At 56.0% G+C, this 13,615-nt stretch overlaps 2 protein-coding genes across 2 annotated transcripts in view; one reads left to right on the top strand and one right to left on the bottom strand.

Moving 5' to 3' along the window:
* Positions 1 to 13,615, top strand: part of CDH23 (cadherin-related 23) — a gene marked incomplete at both ends in the record, with an annotated part of 127,246 nt that overhangs the window by 105,095 nt on the left and 8,536 nt on the right. The window contains 6 exons of the mRNA XM_010294518.1: positions 755 to 944; positions 1,851 to 1,996; positions 2,314 to 2,533; positions 3,181 to 3,333; positions 4,300 to 4,413; positions 5,587 to 5,735. Coding sequence (XP_010292820.1) covers positions 755 to 944; positions 1,851 to 1,996; positions 2,314 to 2,533; positions 3,181 to 3,333; positions 4,300 to 4,413; positions 5,587 to 5,735 — 972 coding nt within the window. The remainder of the gene's footprint in view (positions 1 to 754; positions 945 to 1,850; positions 1,997 to 2,313; positions 2,534 to 3,180; positions 3,334 to 4,299; positions 4,414 to 5,586; positions 5,736 to 13,615) is intronic.
* Positions 8,044 to 8,468, bottom strand: LOC104626570 (chromosome unknown open reading frame, human C10orf105). Its single transcript, XM_010294517.1, is given in 2 exon segments — positions 8,044 to 8,277; positions 8,280 to 8,468. Coding segments are annotated over 2 exon segments (423 nt in total).

The raw sequence follows: 13,615 nt of genomic DNA, 5'->3' as shown, positions 1-13,615 counted from the left end.
GGGGTGGGGGGGGGGGGGGGGAAGAAAGGTCTGGCAGCACAGCCTGAGCCAGAACATGGTGGTTTTCCTCTCTTCCGTGCGGCACCAGCTCCGCTGCTCGGCGCCTGCTTCAAGTCGTCTTGTCTTTGACATCCCAATTAGTTGCTGGGAAAATAATTATTTTGTCACCGACACAATGTAAATTCAGCTGCGGGACAAGCAGCAGGGGCCATGGAAGTTATGAGTGTAATGAAGTTGAGGGGTTTTTAATGTAAATGTCCTCTGTAATTAAAAATGTCACAGGGAGAACAGTAAAACACAAAATGTCTGGTGTGGAGGAGAACCCCACTAGTGAATTATTTCCAGCATTTCCAGTGTGGAAGCACAAGTTCCTCAGCACGCCTCTTGGTCCTATTTATTTTATTTTTCTGGAAGGTGCTTTTTTTCTAGCTGGCTTTATTTAAAAGGAGAAAAGCCTGTTTGATTGCTGCGTGCTCGTGTCTCTCTTGCCATGCCATTACCTCTCGGGCTTGCAGGCCAGTTTTGGTGAGATTTAACACCACAGTAGAGGTCTCAAGGGTACAAAATCCCTGCAAGTATCATGAAAATATACAGGTGTGCGGAGGATGGAGAACTTCTTGCTGCTGCTGCTATGGGGAAGCCTGTCATGGGAGCTCAGCCTCGTTATTAGACACCAGTGAATCTACATGGGGACGCACCGCGGGAGTTAATTCCCGTCGCTCTGCTTTTAACTTTTGCTGTTTCTCTGTGGCAGGTGGTGGCCGTTGACCCAGACCTGGGGGAGAACGGCACGGTGGTGTACAGCATCCGACCCCCCAACAAGTTCTACAGCCTCAACAGCACCACGGGCAAGATCCGCACCACCGGCGTCCTGCTGGACCGCGAGAACCCCAACGTGCAGGAGGCCCAGCTCATGCGGAGGATTGTGGTGTCAGTCACCGACTGTAAGCCCTGCTTGCGTCCCGCTCCTTTTTCCGCGCTGGTTTGTCTTGCTCCACCATAACTAGAAACCGCGGGGGCTCAGGTTGCCCTCCTCAGCCTCCGCTTTTCCTCCCTGATGGTTTTCACACGTTGAGTTGGAGTTTTCTCAGCCTGATTTTTGCTTTGTGATGAAGTTTCTCTTATTTTTTCCCGGTTTGAGTGTAAGTTGCAAGAATGTTTTGGAGGTTAAAAAATGAGAGTAGGTTAAAACCTGCTGCTAAAAGAAACCAGGAACCTTGAACATGCGAGCGCAGTCATTTCTGTAGCTGCCTTGACCATGAGCCTGGGAGGCAGAAACTTCCCCTCTTCTCAGTCTGGCTCCATCAGTATTTAGGAAAGTCAGTTGAGCAGGTGGGGGGAAAAGAGCTGATCAAGTGGTGGAATGTATTTTTCTCTGGGAATAGTATCTTGGGGAAACTATTTAGGAAAAAAGAGATACAAAAATAATTTTCTATTATCCAGCCTGTTTCCAAGAGCCAGGAGGCACTTATAACCTTACCTCTGCCCCTTTCTATTTTTGCATCACCTCTGCACTGTGCTAAAGCCATCGTCCCATCTGTCCCGTCAGAAAGAGAGAGAACAAGCACGGGCTGGTGTTGCTCTTGTTTTTCAGCTGCATGCACAGGTAGCCGTCGGTCTGCCTTGCACGCTTGCTGCCGGGGAGAGTTTTCCTCTAGCAGGGAACTGTGCTGTTAGTCCGACGGGCTGCAGTGCCAGGGGCAACACGGACTGGTCAGTGCCTCAAGGGGGTAGCCCCATCCTGCACTACTGTCTGCATAGGGCGTGAGGGCTCCTTTTTAGGGGAAAGGGGTAGAAACCCTTAATATCTCGAGGTATTAACCCTGAGACCCCCTTCCTGGCCTCCACAGGCGGGAGGCCGCCCCTGCGAGCTACCAGCAGCGCCACGGTTTTTGTCAACCTGCTGGACCTGAACGACAACGACCCCACTTTCCAAAACCTGCCCTTCGCCGCCGAGATCGCTGAGGGCCTTCCCGCAGGCTCCTCTGTCTTCCAGGTGAGCGTGTCCCACACTGGGAGCTGCTGCTGGTGTCGCTGCCATCGCTTCTGCAAAGCAGGCTAGCAGTACAGCCTCGCCATCCTCTCCATCCTCTCCATGCTCTAGCAATGCAACGGGGGGGGATGCAGGAGGGGCTGTGGCATCCAACCCCATGTGCTTGCTCCTGGCAGGGAGGATGCCTCGAGGTCCCTTTGCATCAGCCCAGCAGCCCTGGGGGCAAGGAAACGCCCAGGGTTTATGTACTGTGATTTTCCATCGTCAGGAGATGATCAGGCTCCCCCGTGCTGACCCCTTCCCTCCATTCTCTCCATCAGGTAGTGGCCATTGACCTGGATGAGGGTCCGAACGGGCAGGTGATGTACCGCATGCAGGTGGGGATGCCCCGCATGGATTTCCTCATCAACAGCACCAGCGGGCTCGTCACCTCCACCACCGTGCTGGACAGGGAGAGGATCGCCGAGTACTACCTGCGGGTGGTGGCCAGTGATGCCGGCGTGCCCTCCAAGAGCTCCACTAGCACCCTGACTGTCAAAGGTGGGTACACCGAGACCCCTTCCAAGTCCTTCCCAGCCATAGAGATGAGTGACATCCCTCTGGTCCCCAAAAGATGGGTGACAAGGACAGGTCACCAGGGGGAAGATGAAGCTTATATAGGAGACACACAGAGACCCTTATTATGCGGTCTGTCTTTAATTTGATGTGTTTCTATTCACATGAGCCTAGTGCTGAGGATAAGCATCATCTAGAAATAAACTGACACTGCATTCTCCTCAGGCCTGGGTTTGGAAAAAGAAGTTTCTGTGCCTGTAACTCCAGAGCCCTCTGCCATTCACCAGGAAATGCTGAGCTTATATTTAAGCCAGAGATATTCCTCTGAATGGGGATGGAAACGGGTAATGCAAACAGTAAATTTAATTGCAGTTATGTAGGGTTTCTTGTGACGTGTGTGGGGTGATCTGTACATATCAGAGGCAACCAAATACAGCCTGCAGCCATGGGGTCCGGTCCTTGTAGCCAGTCTGCAGGCACCCATGGCACACGGACACAGGGAGCCGCAGGCAGAGCATTGCCTGGGATGTTCAGAGCAGCAGGCAGGTGGTTTTGGGAGCCTGGCAGACATCAGCCTGGCATCTGCAGGAGGGGCAGCCCTGGAAGGGCACTCAGCTCTGCTCCCCTTTCAGTTCTGGATGTGAACGACGAGAACCCCACCTTCTTCCCAGCCATCTACAACGTGTCGCTGCCCGAAAATGTGGCCCGGGATTTCAAAGTGGTCCGGCTCAACTGCACGGATGCTGACGTTGGGCTGAACGCTGAGCTCAGCTATTTCATCACAGGTATGAACCCCTTGCAAGACGCTGCACAGGGGAGCTTTGGTTGCGGGAAGGAGCAGGCTGCCCCAGACCTTGGCGAGGGTGTTCCGCACGTCAGTGCTGCCTTTTCAAGCCCCTCCAAACCTTGTGTGGTATCGCCCTCTGCTGAAGAGCCCCGCTCGGCTCCCCGCCTTGCTGACTCCTCTTGCCCAGCCTGGGGTCCACCCTTGCCCCACCCCGAGTATCCCCTGCCTCTCACACTGCTGGGACACAGCCAGGAAAAGCATGAGGATGGCCTTAACACCGCTGGGGCGGCATTTGTGTAACGTGCATGTAAGGCTGGAAGCCTCTTTGGGCTTTTAGAGCATCTCTTAGCCCCGCGTGCAGGTGGTTTTGGGTGGGCAGGGAGCAGGTGGGTAGCGATGCCGCCCGGGCAGCGCCTGGATTGCACTGCGGCTGCAGCACCTGCGGCAGGAGGCTGGGGAAACCCCTGGCCACACTTTGACTTGCAAACTGCACATGTGGCATTTAGCCCTCAGGAAGAGGGCAAAAACAGAAGTGTCACCGCAGTCGTTTTGTCACAATAGCAGCCCTGCGTTTCATCTCACGGCATGAGAAAAGGTGTGTGTTGCCTCACAGGTCCCGCAGGCCACACCAAAGTGACCCCAGTTTGCTTCCGAAGCATTCAGGAAATGCTCTGGCATTTATACGACTCAGCTTTTCCTATAACCATCGCTGTGAGGCAGGCACGGCACTTGGTGTGTTGGAGGGAAGGCGCTCTGCCCACTTTGGCTGCAGAGAAGCTTTGCCTAGGACGAGATACGAGCTTGCCCTACGCTCACCTTGCTCAGAACCATGTAAAATGCAGCCCATCAGGAGGGCAGGCTGAGCGCTTGCCATTGCCACGGCCGGGCTGACCCCATGCCCCGGCATGGGCTCTGCTCCCTGCATCCGGACAAGGGGTAACACGGTCCTTGTCCTTTGTTGCAGGTGGGAACCAGGATGGCAAATTCAGTGTCGGCTTCAGGGATGGGGTGGTCAGGACAGTCGTGAGTCTGGACAGGGAGACTGTGGCATCGTACATGCTGATCCTGGAGGCCATCGGTAAGGATTTTCCACCATTCCCATGGGACTGCTGCTACGCAGCCACACGGAGTGGCCGTGCACATGCCGAGCCGCCTCACAACTGTGTTTGGTATTAGCATTTTACAACCCACATGCATTAATATGTCCCAGTTTCACCGTCACTTTTGCAGACAGTAAATTCACCCCTCGGGCTCACCCAGCCCTGGGGCTTTCCCTTTCCCCCAGGGAAGGCAAGACCCCCTGTTCCCGAGAGGCTCCATGGTCTCCAGGGCAGACCTCCACCCAAAAATGCCAGCTCCACAGCATCGTTCCCCTAATGCCATGCCAGCCCTTGGCTCAGTGGCTGCCGATTAATCCAGAGCCACCTGGCACGGGCAGAGGGCCCGCATGCCAAATGCGTCTTGGCCGTCATCCCCAGAGCTTTATAATGATGTGCCTGTTTACAGAAGACTTGGATGTCCCTTTTGAAAGGAGAAATAAGTGGCCTGGTCAGAAATCTCGTGGGCACGGCATTGCAGGTGCCACGGGGTCTGCAGCAGGGATGCTGCACTGGCTGGACATGCAGAACCAGACCCCAAGTGGTAAAGGGTCCGTTCTGCCCCTCTGATGGGTACTGGGCTGCCTGTGTTTCCCCAGTCAACAGATCCCAGCCGGGTGGGTTTAGTGCTCACTTGCATCAGGCATGTTGGAAAAAACAAAACCCAACCTATGCTCCCCATTGCTTCAGCCTTTGTGGCAAAACCAAGAGCCGCACTGCCATGTCCTTTATCTACTGAACATCAACTGGTCCTGGTGCTCTTTGGCTGTGAGCTGGGTCTACAGAAGACTCGATCAGACCCCTGCCTGTCTTCATCTCCCAAATCCCTGACCTCCAGCAGTCCCTTCCAGCATACATCACCCTCTTAGTTTATGGAGCTGCAAACCCTCTTTGATGACCGGCTGCGTTTCCAGCCTCATTGGGCAGTGGCTCCATGGCAGGGCTTCGGGGCGGTTTGCCACTTCCTTTTTTCTTTCAGGATAGGCAGAAAAAACCCTCATGGTTCCATGTGGGATTTGGAAGCTGCAGAAAAGACAGAGGCTTTTAGTTTAGAAATTTTGGTCCTGGTGTTTTCTGCAGCTGAAGGTTGAGCACCACCTGTGCAAGAAGATGGAGGTGACCGAACCTCCCCTCGCCATTCTCTCCCGTTACAGACAACGGCCCCACCGGGAACCGGCGCACCGGCACTGCCACTGTGTACGTGACCGTCCTGGATGTCAATGACAACCGACCCATCTTCCTTCAGAGCAGCTACGAAGTCAGCGTCCCCGAGGACATCCCGGCTGCCAGCAGCATAGTGCAGGCATGTGGATCTCTTCCACCGGGGACCCTGGGTGGGCGAAGGGGTCCCCCACTCTCTGGGCCCTGGCACCGTGGCTGTGAGCTGCAGGAAAAGCCCAGGACAGAGACTTTCTCTCCCCATCGTCAGTCTGTTCCCCCAGGCCAGGACAAGAAGTCTTCTTGCTTGCATGCTCCCCCGCTCCTTTGCTAGTGTGGGCTGTGAGCACCAGGGAGAAGACGGCAAAGCACAAGGGAGAAATAAGAAATTCACCCCGTTTCTGCAGAGGGTGAGAGGAGAACACCCAAGCCCTGTGTTGGTGGGGCCCCGTTGCCTGACTGCATCCCCGCTTTCTCCCTCCGCCCAGCAGAGAAGGGGCCGAGAGCAGAGATCTCAAGGGGGAGAGAAAAGAGTGCATGCAAAGAGATGCTCTGAGAATTGGGGAAAAACAGAGGGAGCAAAGCATTTGGACTTTGCTTTCATTTTTGTTCGTCTTTGAGGGAGCGGTGGGCAGAGCTGAATGGCTTAGTGAGCGCCGAATGAATGCGGGCATTCACTCAGCCTCCGAGGGCTTCCAGCATCCCCTCAAACCCGGGGCTCTTCTGGAGCAGGCACCAAAGGCTCTTTGCAGAGGGCCCTGGGAAGGCTCCTCCTGCCATGAATACCTCTCCCGGCAATGGGAAAGGGGCAGCTTTGTCCCTGGCTCTCGCGGGCAGGGTGAGTCACCGGGAGAGAAGAAACGAGCCTTTTGCCTCTTGCAACAAAGCTTTGCCGGGAGTCGTGCGTTGTGCCCGGGGCAGCCGGTTCCCCAAGTGTGAGCCCGTTGGCTCCTCGTCACCTGTCGTGCCGTGGCATGACATTACGTGATGCCCGCAGCACCGTGCCTGTCGCGGGGGTCGAGCGTCTGCCTGCTGTCCCTGCACCTGGGGTGGAGGCGGAGAGAAGCCCTGCCGTGGGATTCCTAAAACGGAGCCATTTTTGTAAATTGAAAGACTGGGAATGGAGGAAACCCGAGTCTGACATCAAAGTCCCTTTTCTTAGAGCACGCTTCCCAAAAGAGGGGGATGCCCTTGGCAGTCTGTGGCAAAGGAGAGGCGGTGTTTGAGGGAAGTTTGTCTTTCACAGGACAAAATTAGAGAGAACGGGAAATGGGCGAAGCTTTCGTACTGAAGGTCTCCCCCTTCAAACACATCCGCACATCCCTATGGTGACAAGGGAGTTTTTGCAGGTATCCCCATCCCTTTCTTGCAGACACCACCCTCATCAACCCCCATCCAGCCCTCCGCACCCTCCGCTCCAGCCCTAATCAGCAGATTGACCCGGCTTTAAACAGCCAGGGGCTCGGAGCCATTTTGCTGCTCATTTTAATCCAGTTTATTTAGCAGATTTAGAGCCACGCAGGCAGCTGAAGGGGTGCAAGTGTGAAAGCCAGGCAGCCCAGGGCTGGAGGAGAGATTCTGATGCAGAGCTGCGCCCCGTGACGGTGAGAAACCATGCGAAACCCAGAGAGACGGGGGTTCGATGCCCATCACGGGGCCTCGCCGGGTGCGGAGGCTTCACCCAAAGGGGTGAACTCAATGGCTGAACTTAGCATGAGCTGCAGACCTGGAAGGATTAAACCACTTCTTCTTTCTCCTACTGATTCTTTCAAGTACTTCAGATTACCTGCTGGCTGCTGTACCCTCTCCCAGCAGAAAAGAGCAGCTCAGCTTTATGCCCTGCCTTTCCAAGCTGGCAGCGCCTGCGAGCCTCAAAAGGCCTCTTTAGTGCATTTACAGGCATGTTTACCTGCTCCTGCTGCTCGTTTATTGAAGCAGGTTTCCAGCAGACAGCTGTAGCGTGCGTCCTTCCAACAGCCCGTTGCACAGGGAGAGGGGGGACCAGGCAGCACCCGGGGGGCATGAGCCTTCCTCCACCTGCTCGGGAGCACATCTCGGGGGGCAGTCTCGGCTGAGGACTGCTCTTCGTGGCGCGTGTTTGCTCCGGGATACTTCTCTTCAAGGCAGCCAGGTTGCTCTGCTCTCACTTGCACAATGTTTTCCGAAAGAAATTAGGCAGCAATATTTTTTTGGACTGCTCAGTGATAGTGTGGGGGTAGTTCGGATGCCTCTGCCTTTCCTGCCAGGAAACAGTAACCTGAAAGTGTTTGGGAACCTGAAATAGCAAAATCTCCTGGCGCCTTGCAGAGCCACTGCCTGGAGATGAGCCGCTTCAGAGGGGCTCTGCCGGGTTGCCCAGGATTCCAGGGGCTGCTTGAGGAAGGAACTGAGCCTAAACCAAAAGCTTGGGACAGAATAGCGATGCGGGATGAGCTAGTTCCCACAGAGCAGGATCACATTTTGGTGGATTCCATGATGTCCCAGCCCTGGCTGGCAGGAGGGCTTCTGAGGCAGGTGTGCTGGCTCTGGGACACCGGCCGACTCCTCCTGAAGGGGTTGGTGGAGCATCGCAGGGAGCCCAGCCGCTTCCAGAGCCTCAGCTGGGGCTCGCTGGCGTCCGCCGGGTGATGGGGCATGCATTCGTGGGGCCCGGAGCGGGACTGCTCCAGTGCCGCCGGCTTGCCGGCTTGCAGAGCATCACGAAGATGAGGAAGGTCGCCAGGAGGAGGAAGATGCAGATGAGCGTGACGATGATGGGCAGTGGGTCTGCCTTCTCGGGAGATGCGGTAATGGGTGGGACCAGCTCAGTGGTTGAAACCAGAAGCCCAAGGAGAGGTGGGGTGGGAGAGGACCCGTTGCCAGCGTCCTCTGTGCTCATCTTCCCTGCAGTGCACAAGATGAGACAGAGAAACAACATGGGTGATTACCAGCTAGAAGTTGGACAGACTCTGTCCAATCTGATGGATTTTTGGCTTGCTTTGATGTCCAAGGTCCTCCCGGACATGTTTTCTGTGATGTGAGGTGACAGGAGCCTGCCTGCTTTGCCAGGAGACAAAGCACAGAGGTGGGATTTATACCTGCAAAATACTGCCCTGAACTGCAGTGCAAAACCATCTGGCAAAGAAACCTGGCACAGGTGGTACCACGTACACGCAGCACCACGGCCCGGTGATGGCAGCTGGAGGGAACATGCACACGTTGCATGAAGCTTTTCTCGAGCAATATATTCCTGCACACTAGAGAAGGTCCAAAATCCTCCCGCCAAGGTGCTGGGGTCTGGTTCTTCTCTGTTCCCCAGAAATGTGTTTTTGCTGAATTGACTATCATTTGGGGTTTTTTGGTTATTCCCTCTCCCCCAGAGGAAACGGATAATTGGTTGAACCCCCGCCTAGGCAACTCCCCATCGAGCTGCAGTATCGCACTAGCATTGCCTTTTTTATTTTGCAGGGGCAAAGTCCTCACCCTGCTTGTGCCAAAAACCCTCTTGGGTTAGGCGTTTTGCTGACCTGGTTTCAGGTTCAGACACGCCACGGGTTTCTCAGCCAGATCTGCAAACAGCGATGCGAACCAGCTTCCCAGAGCCTCACCAGTGAAAGTTCTTACTGAACACCTGATGGTGACTGTCCTCTCCTTTCCCCACCAGGTCAGATCCCCTCTCTGAGCTGGCCAGCAGCCCCCCAGCTCAGAGACAAGGGCAGGGGAAATACTGCTGTGCCAACCCTCTGCAACCTTGGCACGGCCCTCGGTGCTCTAACCTGTGTGCTGGAGGTAAAGCTTCATTACGCTGACTTTTCCACAGAGATACGGGAGTAGAAGAGTGATGGAGAGCTGTTAGACTGGTCTGCAGCTGGGCAGTCTCCTAGCAAGTACAGGTTTGGATTGAGCCAATTTAAAATTAAGAGTTTAGGAGGGAAAAAGCAGGGCTGCAGGGACTGCCAGGGTCTCTGGGTCTGCTCTTGCAGCCACCGTTCCGAGGCCACACAGGTTTGTGTAGGCAGCAGCCGGACGTTCACCGGTAAAGCATTCAAAAAAGGGGAGAGAAGATATCGGTGACATGTCTTTAATCACCAGTTGGAAACTATGAGACGCCCCGGCAGAGACGGGCCCAGTAGAAAGCGAGATGCTGCGTCAGGAGAGACAAGCATCGCTCACCGTGCAAATTACGCAGGAGGAAACAACCTTAAGCAAACGCCGTGAGAGCCGCAAGGCTGAGCGTGCAGAAGTTAAGGAGTCCCTGAACTCGGGTTGTCTGTGCCCCACCCTTGGTGTGGGTGCACGCTTATGTAGGCAAGCCCCCAGCTCTGGTTTGCCGGGACCCTGCCTGGTCCCGGAGGGGACAGACGGCTCCTGCAGGATCCGTGCTCCTCCCTTTGCAGGCAATGAGCTGCGATACGGAGGGAATAAGGTCAGAGGTTTCCACTAGAGTTGGGTGCTGGGTTCGAGGCACTTGGGAGATGTGATTTATTTCTGGAATACTTTGCATTGCCTGGACTTGAGCATTCAAAAAACGTGTAGACATGGCACTTCAGGACATGGTTTAGTGGTGGTGTTGGGTTGGTGGTTGGACTTTATGATCTTAAAGGTCTTTTCCAACCTTAATGATTCTGTGATTATGCGATTCTGTGATTCAAAGCTGCGGTGCTGGTGGCCTCGGGGCAAGGACTGTATCGGCCAGCTCAGAGCTGGGAGGCTGGCCGCTTCCACGGGTCAGAGACAGGTCTGCGCTCAGAAAATGGGAAATGGAACAATACGATGGGTCAGCGTCTGAGAAAACCTTCGCTCAGATGAATCCCCATGAGCACTGCAAGCAAGCTCAGGGGCCGGGGCTCTCGTCCCCTCCTCCAAAAGTGATGTTTTCACCTCTCTTCACCCCAAAAGCATTTCTTTATCATGCAGCCTCTCCTTGCCTGTCCCAGCCCCTTCCCCTCCAGCTTTGGGAGCGGAGCAGCCCCCGGCAGCCACAGCCATCCCAAGAACCCCCCTGCTCCATGCGCTGCCCGGGGACAGGGCATGAAAACCAGCAGGCAGGGCTGCTGCTTACCACGCACGCCAAAGGCAGCCTGCATCAAGGTTACCACGGCTACCTTAATTCTGGCATTTACTAACCGCACGTGGTTTGGCTTGGTGACCTTATATCGTTTGTTAAGAGCGAGCCGGGAGGCGTGGGTAGTTGCTTCGAGTTGTTTTTTTGCTCTGTCAGTGGTGGCTGTGGAGTTTTTCTTTCAGAGCTGACTGACTGTGTCCTCTAGAAACCCGTCGGGAGGGATCACGCTGATGTTTTCCCAGGCTTTTCCAGCCATGCCCTCTTCTCCTCTTGCTTCCCATCCATCCTCTCCTCACACCCAGCTCGACTGGCAGAGATGTGGGTTCAGGGAAGGTCCGGGCTGTCCCATACCTGATCTCTAAGCCCTTCCAGAACCAGAGCCACTAAAAATCTGGGAAATCTTTGCAGACTATATGTGAGCAGAGACTTTTTTTTAGGGCCGATAAGTTTTCAGTGTATTACTGTGGACAAAGGGGATTTCCCCCCCAACTCCCGCCTGAGACAGAGCTACAGTGGTTTCAGCAGAATTTCAGCAAAAAGCCTCCAAAATTGGGGAGGCTTATCAGCAGAAACGTCAGGGCTTGGTAAGAGCCGCACTCCCCATACCCACGGCACGCACGGGGATGAGGGCTTCCCTCCCGCGGGGTGGGAGCTCAGTGCCTTCCCTGAAGCGCGGCAGTGGACCGCTTGCCCCACAGCATTTTGTTATCACTGCCCAAGCGGCTCCTGCATCCCTGTTCGTAGCATCGCCCCTTCCCAGCATCGCTGTCCCACCCAAGCCCCACGCTCTGCAGTCCAGCGGGCTTAACAGCAGGCTTGCCCAGCCTGGCAACCCCCACAGAAGGGTCATCCCTGGCTGATGAGCTCTAACATGAGACGCTTGGCATGAATTTTTCCGTATGCTCTCCCTCCCTTTTCTCAAAGTCCTGCAAAGAAAAGGCTGTTTTCAGGCATTTTGGTGCCTGTAATACAGCTCAGATGAAAAGCGGCTCGCTCTCTCCCCTCCCCGTCTTGCTTAGCGACGCTTCCCTGGACCTCCCCAGCTTTTCCCAATGCACTAAGTCTTTCCACTCGCTTGCAGGAGGAGGTAATGCTGGGGGGTACCAAACACCCGGCGTACCCACCAGATAGCTGGGTGCCGAAAGCGAAGGGCTGCAGGCGATGCTGTACACCATCACTCTCGCTGCTGTCAGCGCTGCATCCACAGGACTTTCCGCCTCTCCCGTCGCCGGGACAGACAGGGAAAGGAGGAGGGATGCCTGACGTCAAATCCACCCCAAATTTCGCATCTTCCCTTCCCACCCTGTTTGCAGCCCTTTCCCCGGGCGGCTGCAGGGCCAAGGGCAGCAGCTCTGCAGCCGGCGACGGTGGCACGTCCCTGGCCTGCCTCACTCGCCCCTCGGGATTAGCCTGCGTGGCCGGAGGCGGGTTTGCCGTGGCTCCCTACCTTTCACAGGCCGGCCGAGCTCTGGCTTTGCCTCCCAAACGCCTGCCTTGCCGCTTCTCCCACCGTGCTCTGCCGGCTGCCAGCCCCCTCCTCCCTTTTTGGAGGGCAAGGGAGGGGTGGGAGAGAGATGGCAACCGGGCTGGTGACAGCCCGAGTTTGCAAAGCCAAGGGGGCCCCCCAGCCCCCTCCCAGGCTTTGCCACAAACAGCGGTGCCCTGGGGCTGTGCCCCGCTGGGGCGAGGGGTCGAGCCCCCCGGGATGTGTTTCCCCGGGCTTTGTCCCTGCGGGAACGCTGAATGGTTCGGTTGTGGGCTGAGCCCCCCGCGCCGGGGAGGGCGTGAGGCTGCTCCCCCTTTTCCCAGCAACTCTGCGCCAAGCCGCCTGTTTTTTTCCTGTCCTTTTATTCCCCCCCTCTCCTTCCTCCCCCTTTTCTGACCCCTTTCCAGTGGCTGGGGGTGTTTGAAAGGTGGCCCGCAAGCGGCTGGCTCTGCCTGCAGCCCGCTTTCTGTCGCAGGGGAATAAAGCCAGCTGGAGGCACCCGCCACTCGGCTGCACAAGGTGCCTTGCACCTGCGGCAGAAAGAGCTTTTCTCCCACTGCTCGCACCCGAGTTTAACCGTTTTCCCAAGTTTGGGACAGTCTGTCAAAGTACCACGTCTCTTCTAGGACCTCAGTGGGTCAAACCAGCAGCAGCCGAGCTTTTTCCCGGCAGCAGCAGGAGCATGCTTTGGTTTAATTGCAAACTACTGTGTTCTTAATAAAAACCAAATACCTGGGCTGAACCATTTTGCCTGGCTTATGTGCCGGAGCCGCCTGCAGCAAATGCTTGGGTGAACTGGGAAAAGGGTGGCCAAGGGGGTGTTTGCAGGGTACGGTTTGCTGCTCCCATGCAGCGCTTATCACGTTGAAAACCTTCCCATTTCCTTGACTTAAAATGCATTTTCCCGGGCACAGCGGGGCAGGGAACAGCACAAAAAGCTGTGAAGATTTGTCTCCCATCCCTGGAGATGGGATGGTGTTTTGGCTGACGGAATAGCTTGACGCGCTGGCATGGTGTTTTGGCTGACGGAATAGCTTTTCCCAGGAGGGATCCAGTGCTCACGGCAGGCTGGTCTCGCTGTGCCAAGGCAGCCGGTCTGCCTGGGCATCGCTTGCCGGCTGGTGTGGGGCCCATCCGTCACGCCGGAGAGGAGACAGCCCAGCTCCTGCGCCCAGAAATGGCCTTGGGGAGCCAGGGGGATGGAAGAGCTGGTGTGGATGCAATGGCAGCGTTCAGAGGGAGAGCTCTCTGCTGTGAAAGGAAGGTGCTGGGTCCATGGTGAAAGATGGAGAAGGCACAGGCTTGTGCCCGGCCATAAGCAAGACGTGAGCCAGTCTGGGACAGGGGAAAACAGCTGGAGAATACGGGCTAAGGCATTCCCCGCGTCCTCGTCCTGGTGATTCACAAGCGGCCAGCGCCACGGTTTGGAGGCTTTGTGGGAAGCGGTTTTGGCGGAGGGGAGATGCAGCGGCTGGGGGGCCGCGCGGGGGGGAGG

The sequence above is a fragment of the Phaethon lepturus genome, unplaced genomic scaffold (genome assembly GCF_000687285.1).
Source record: "Phaethon lepturus isolate BGI_N335 unplaced genomic scaffold, ASM68728v1 scaffold24189, whole genome shotgun sequence".
Taxonomy (NCBI): Eukaryota; Metazoa; Chordata; class Aves; order Phaethontiformes; family Phaethontidae; genus Phaethon; species Phaethon lepturus.
Note: the sequence above shows the minus strand (reverse complement) of the source record. Positions and strands in the feature narration are given on the sequence as shown.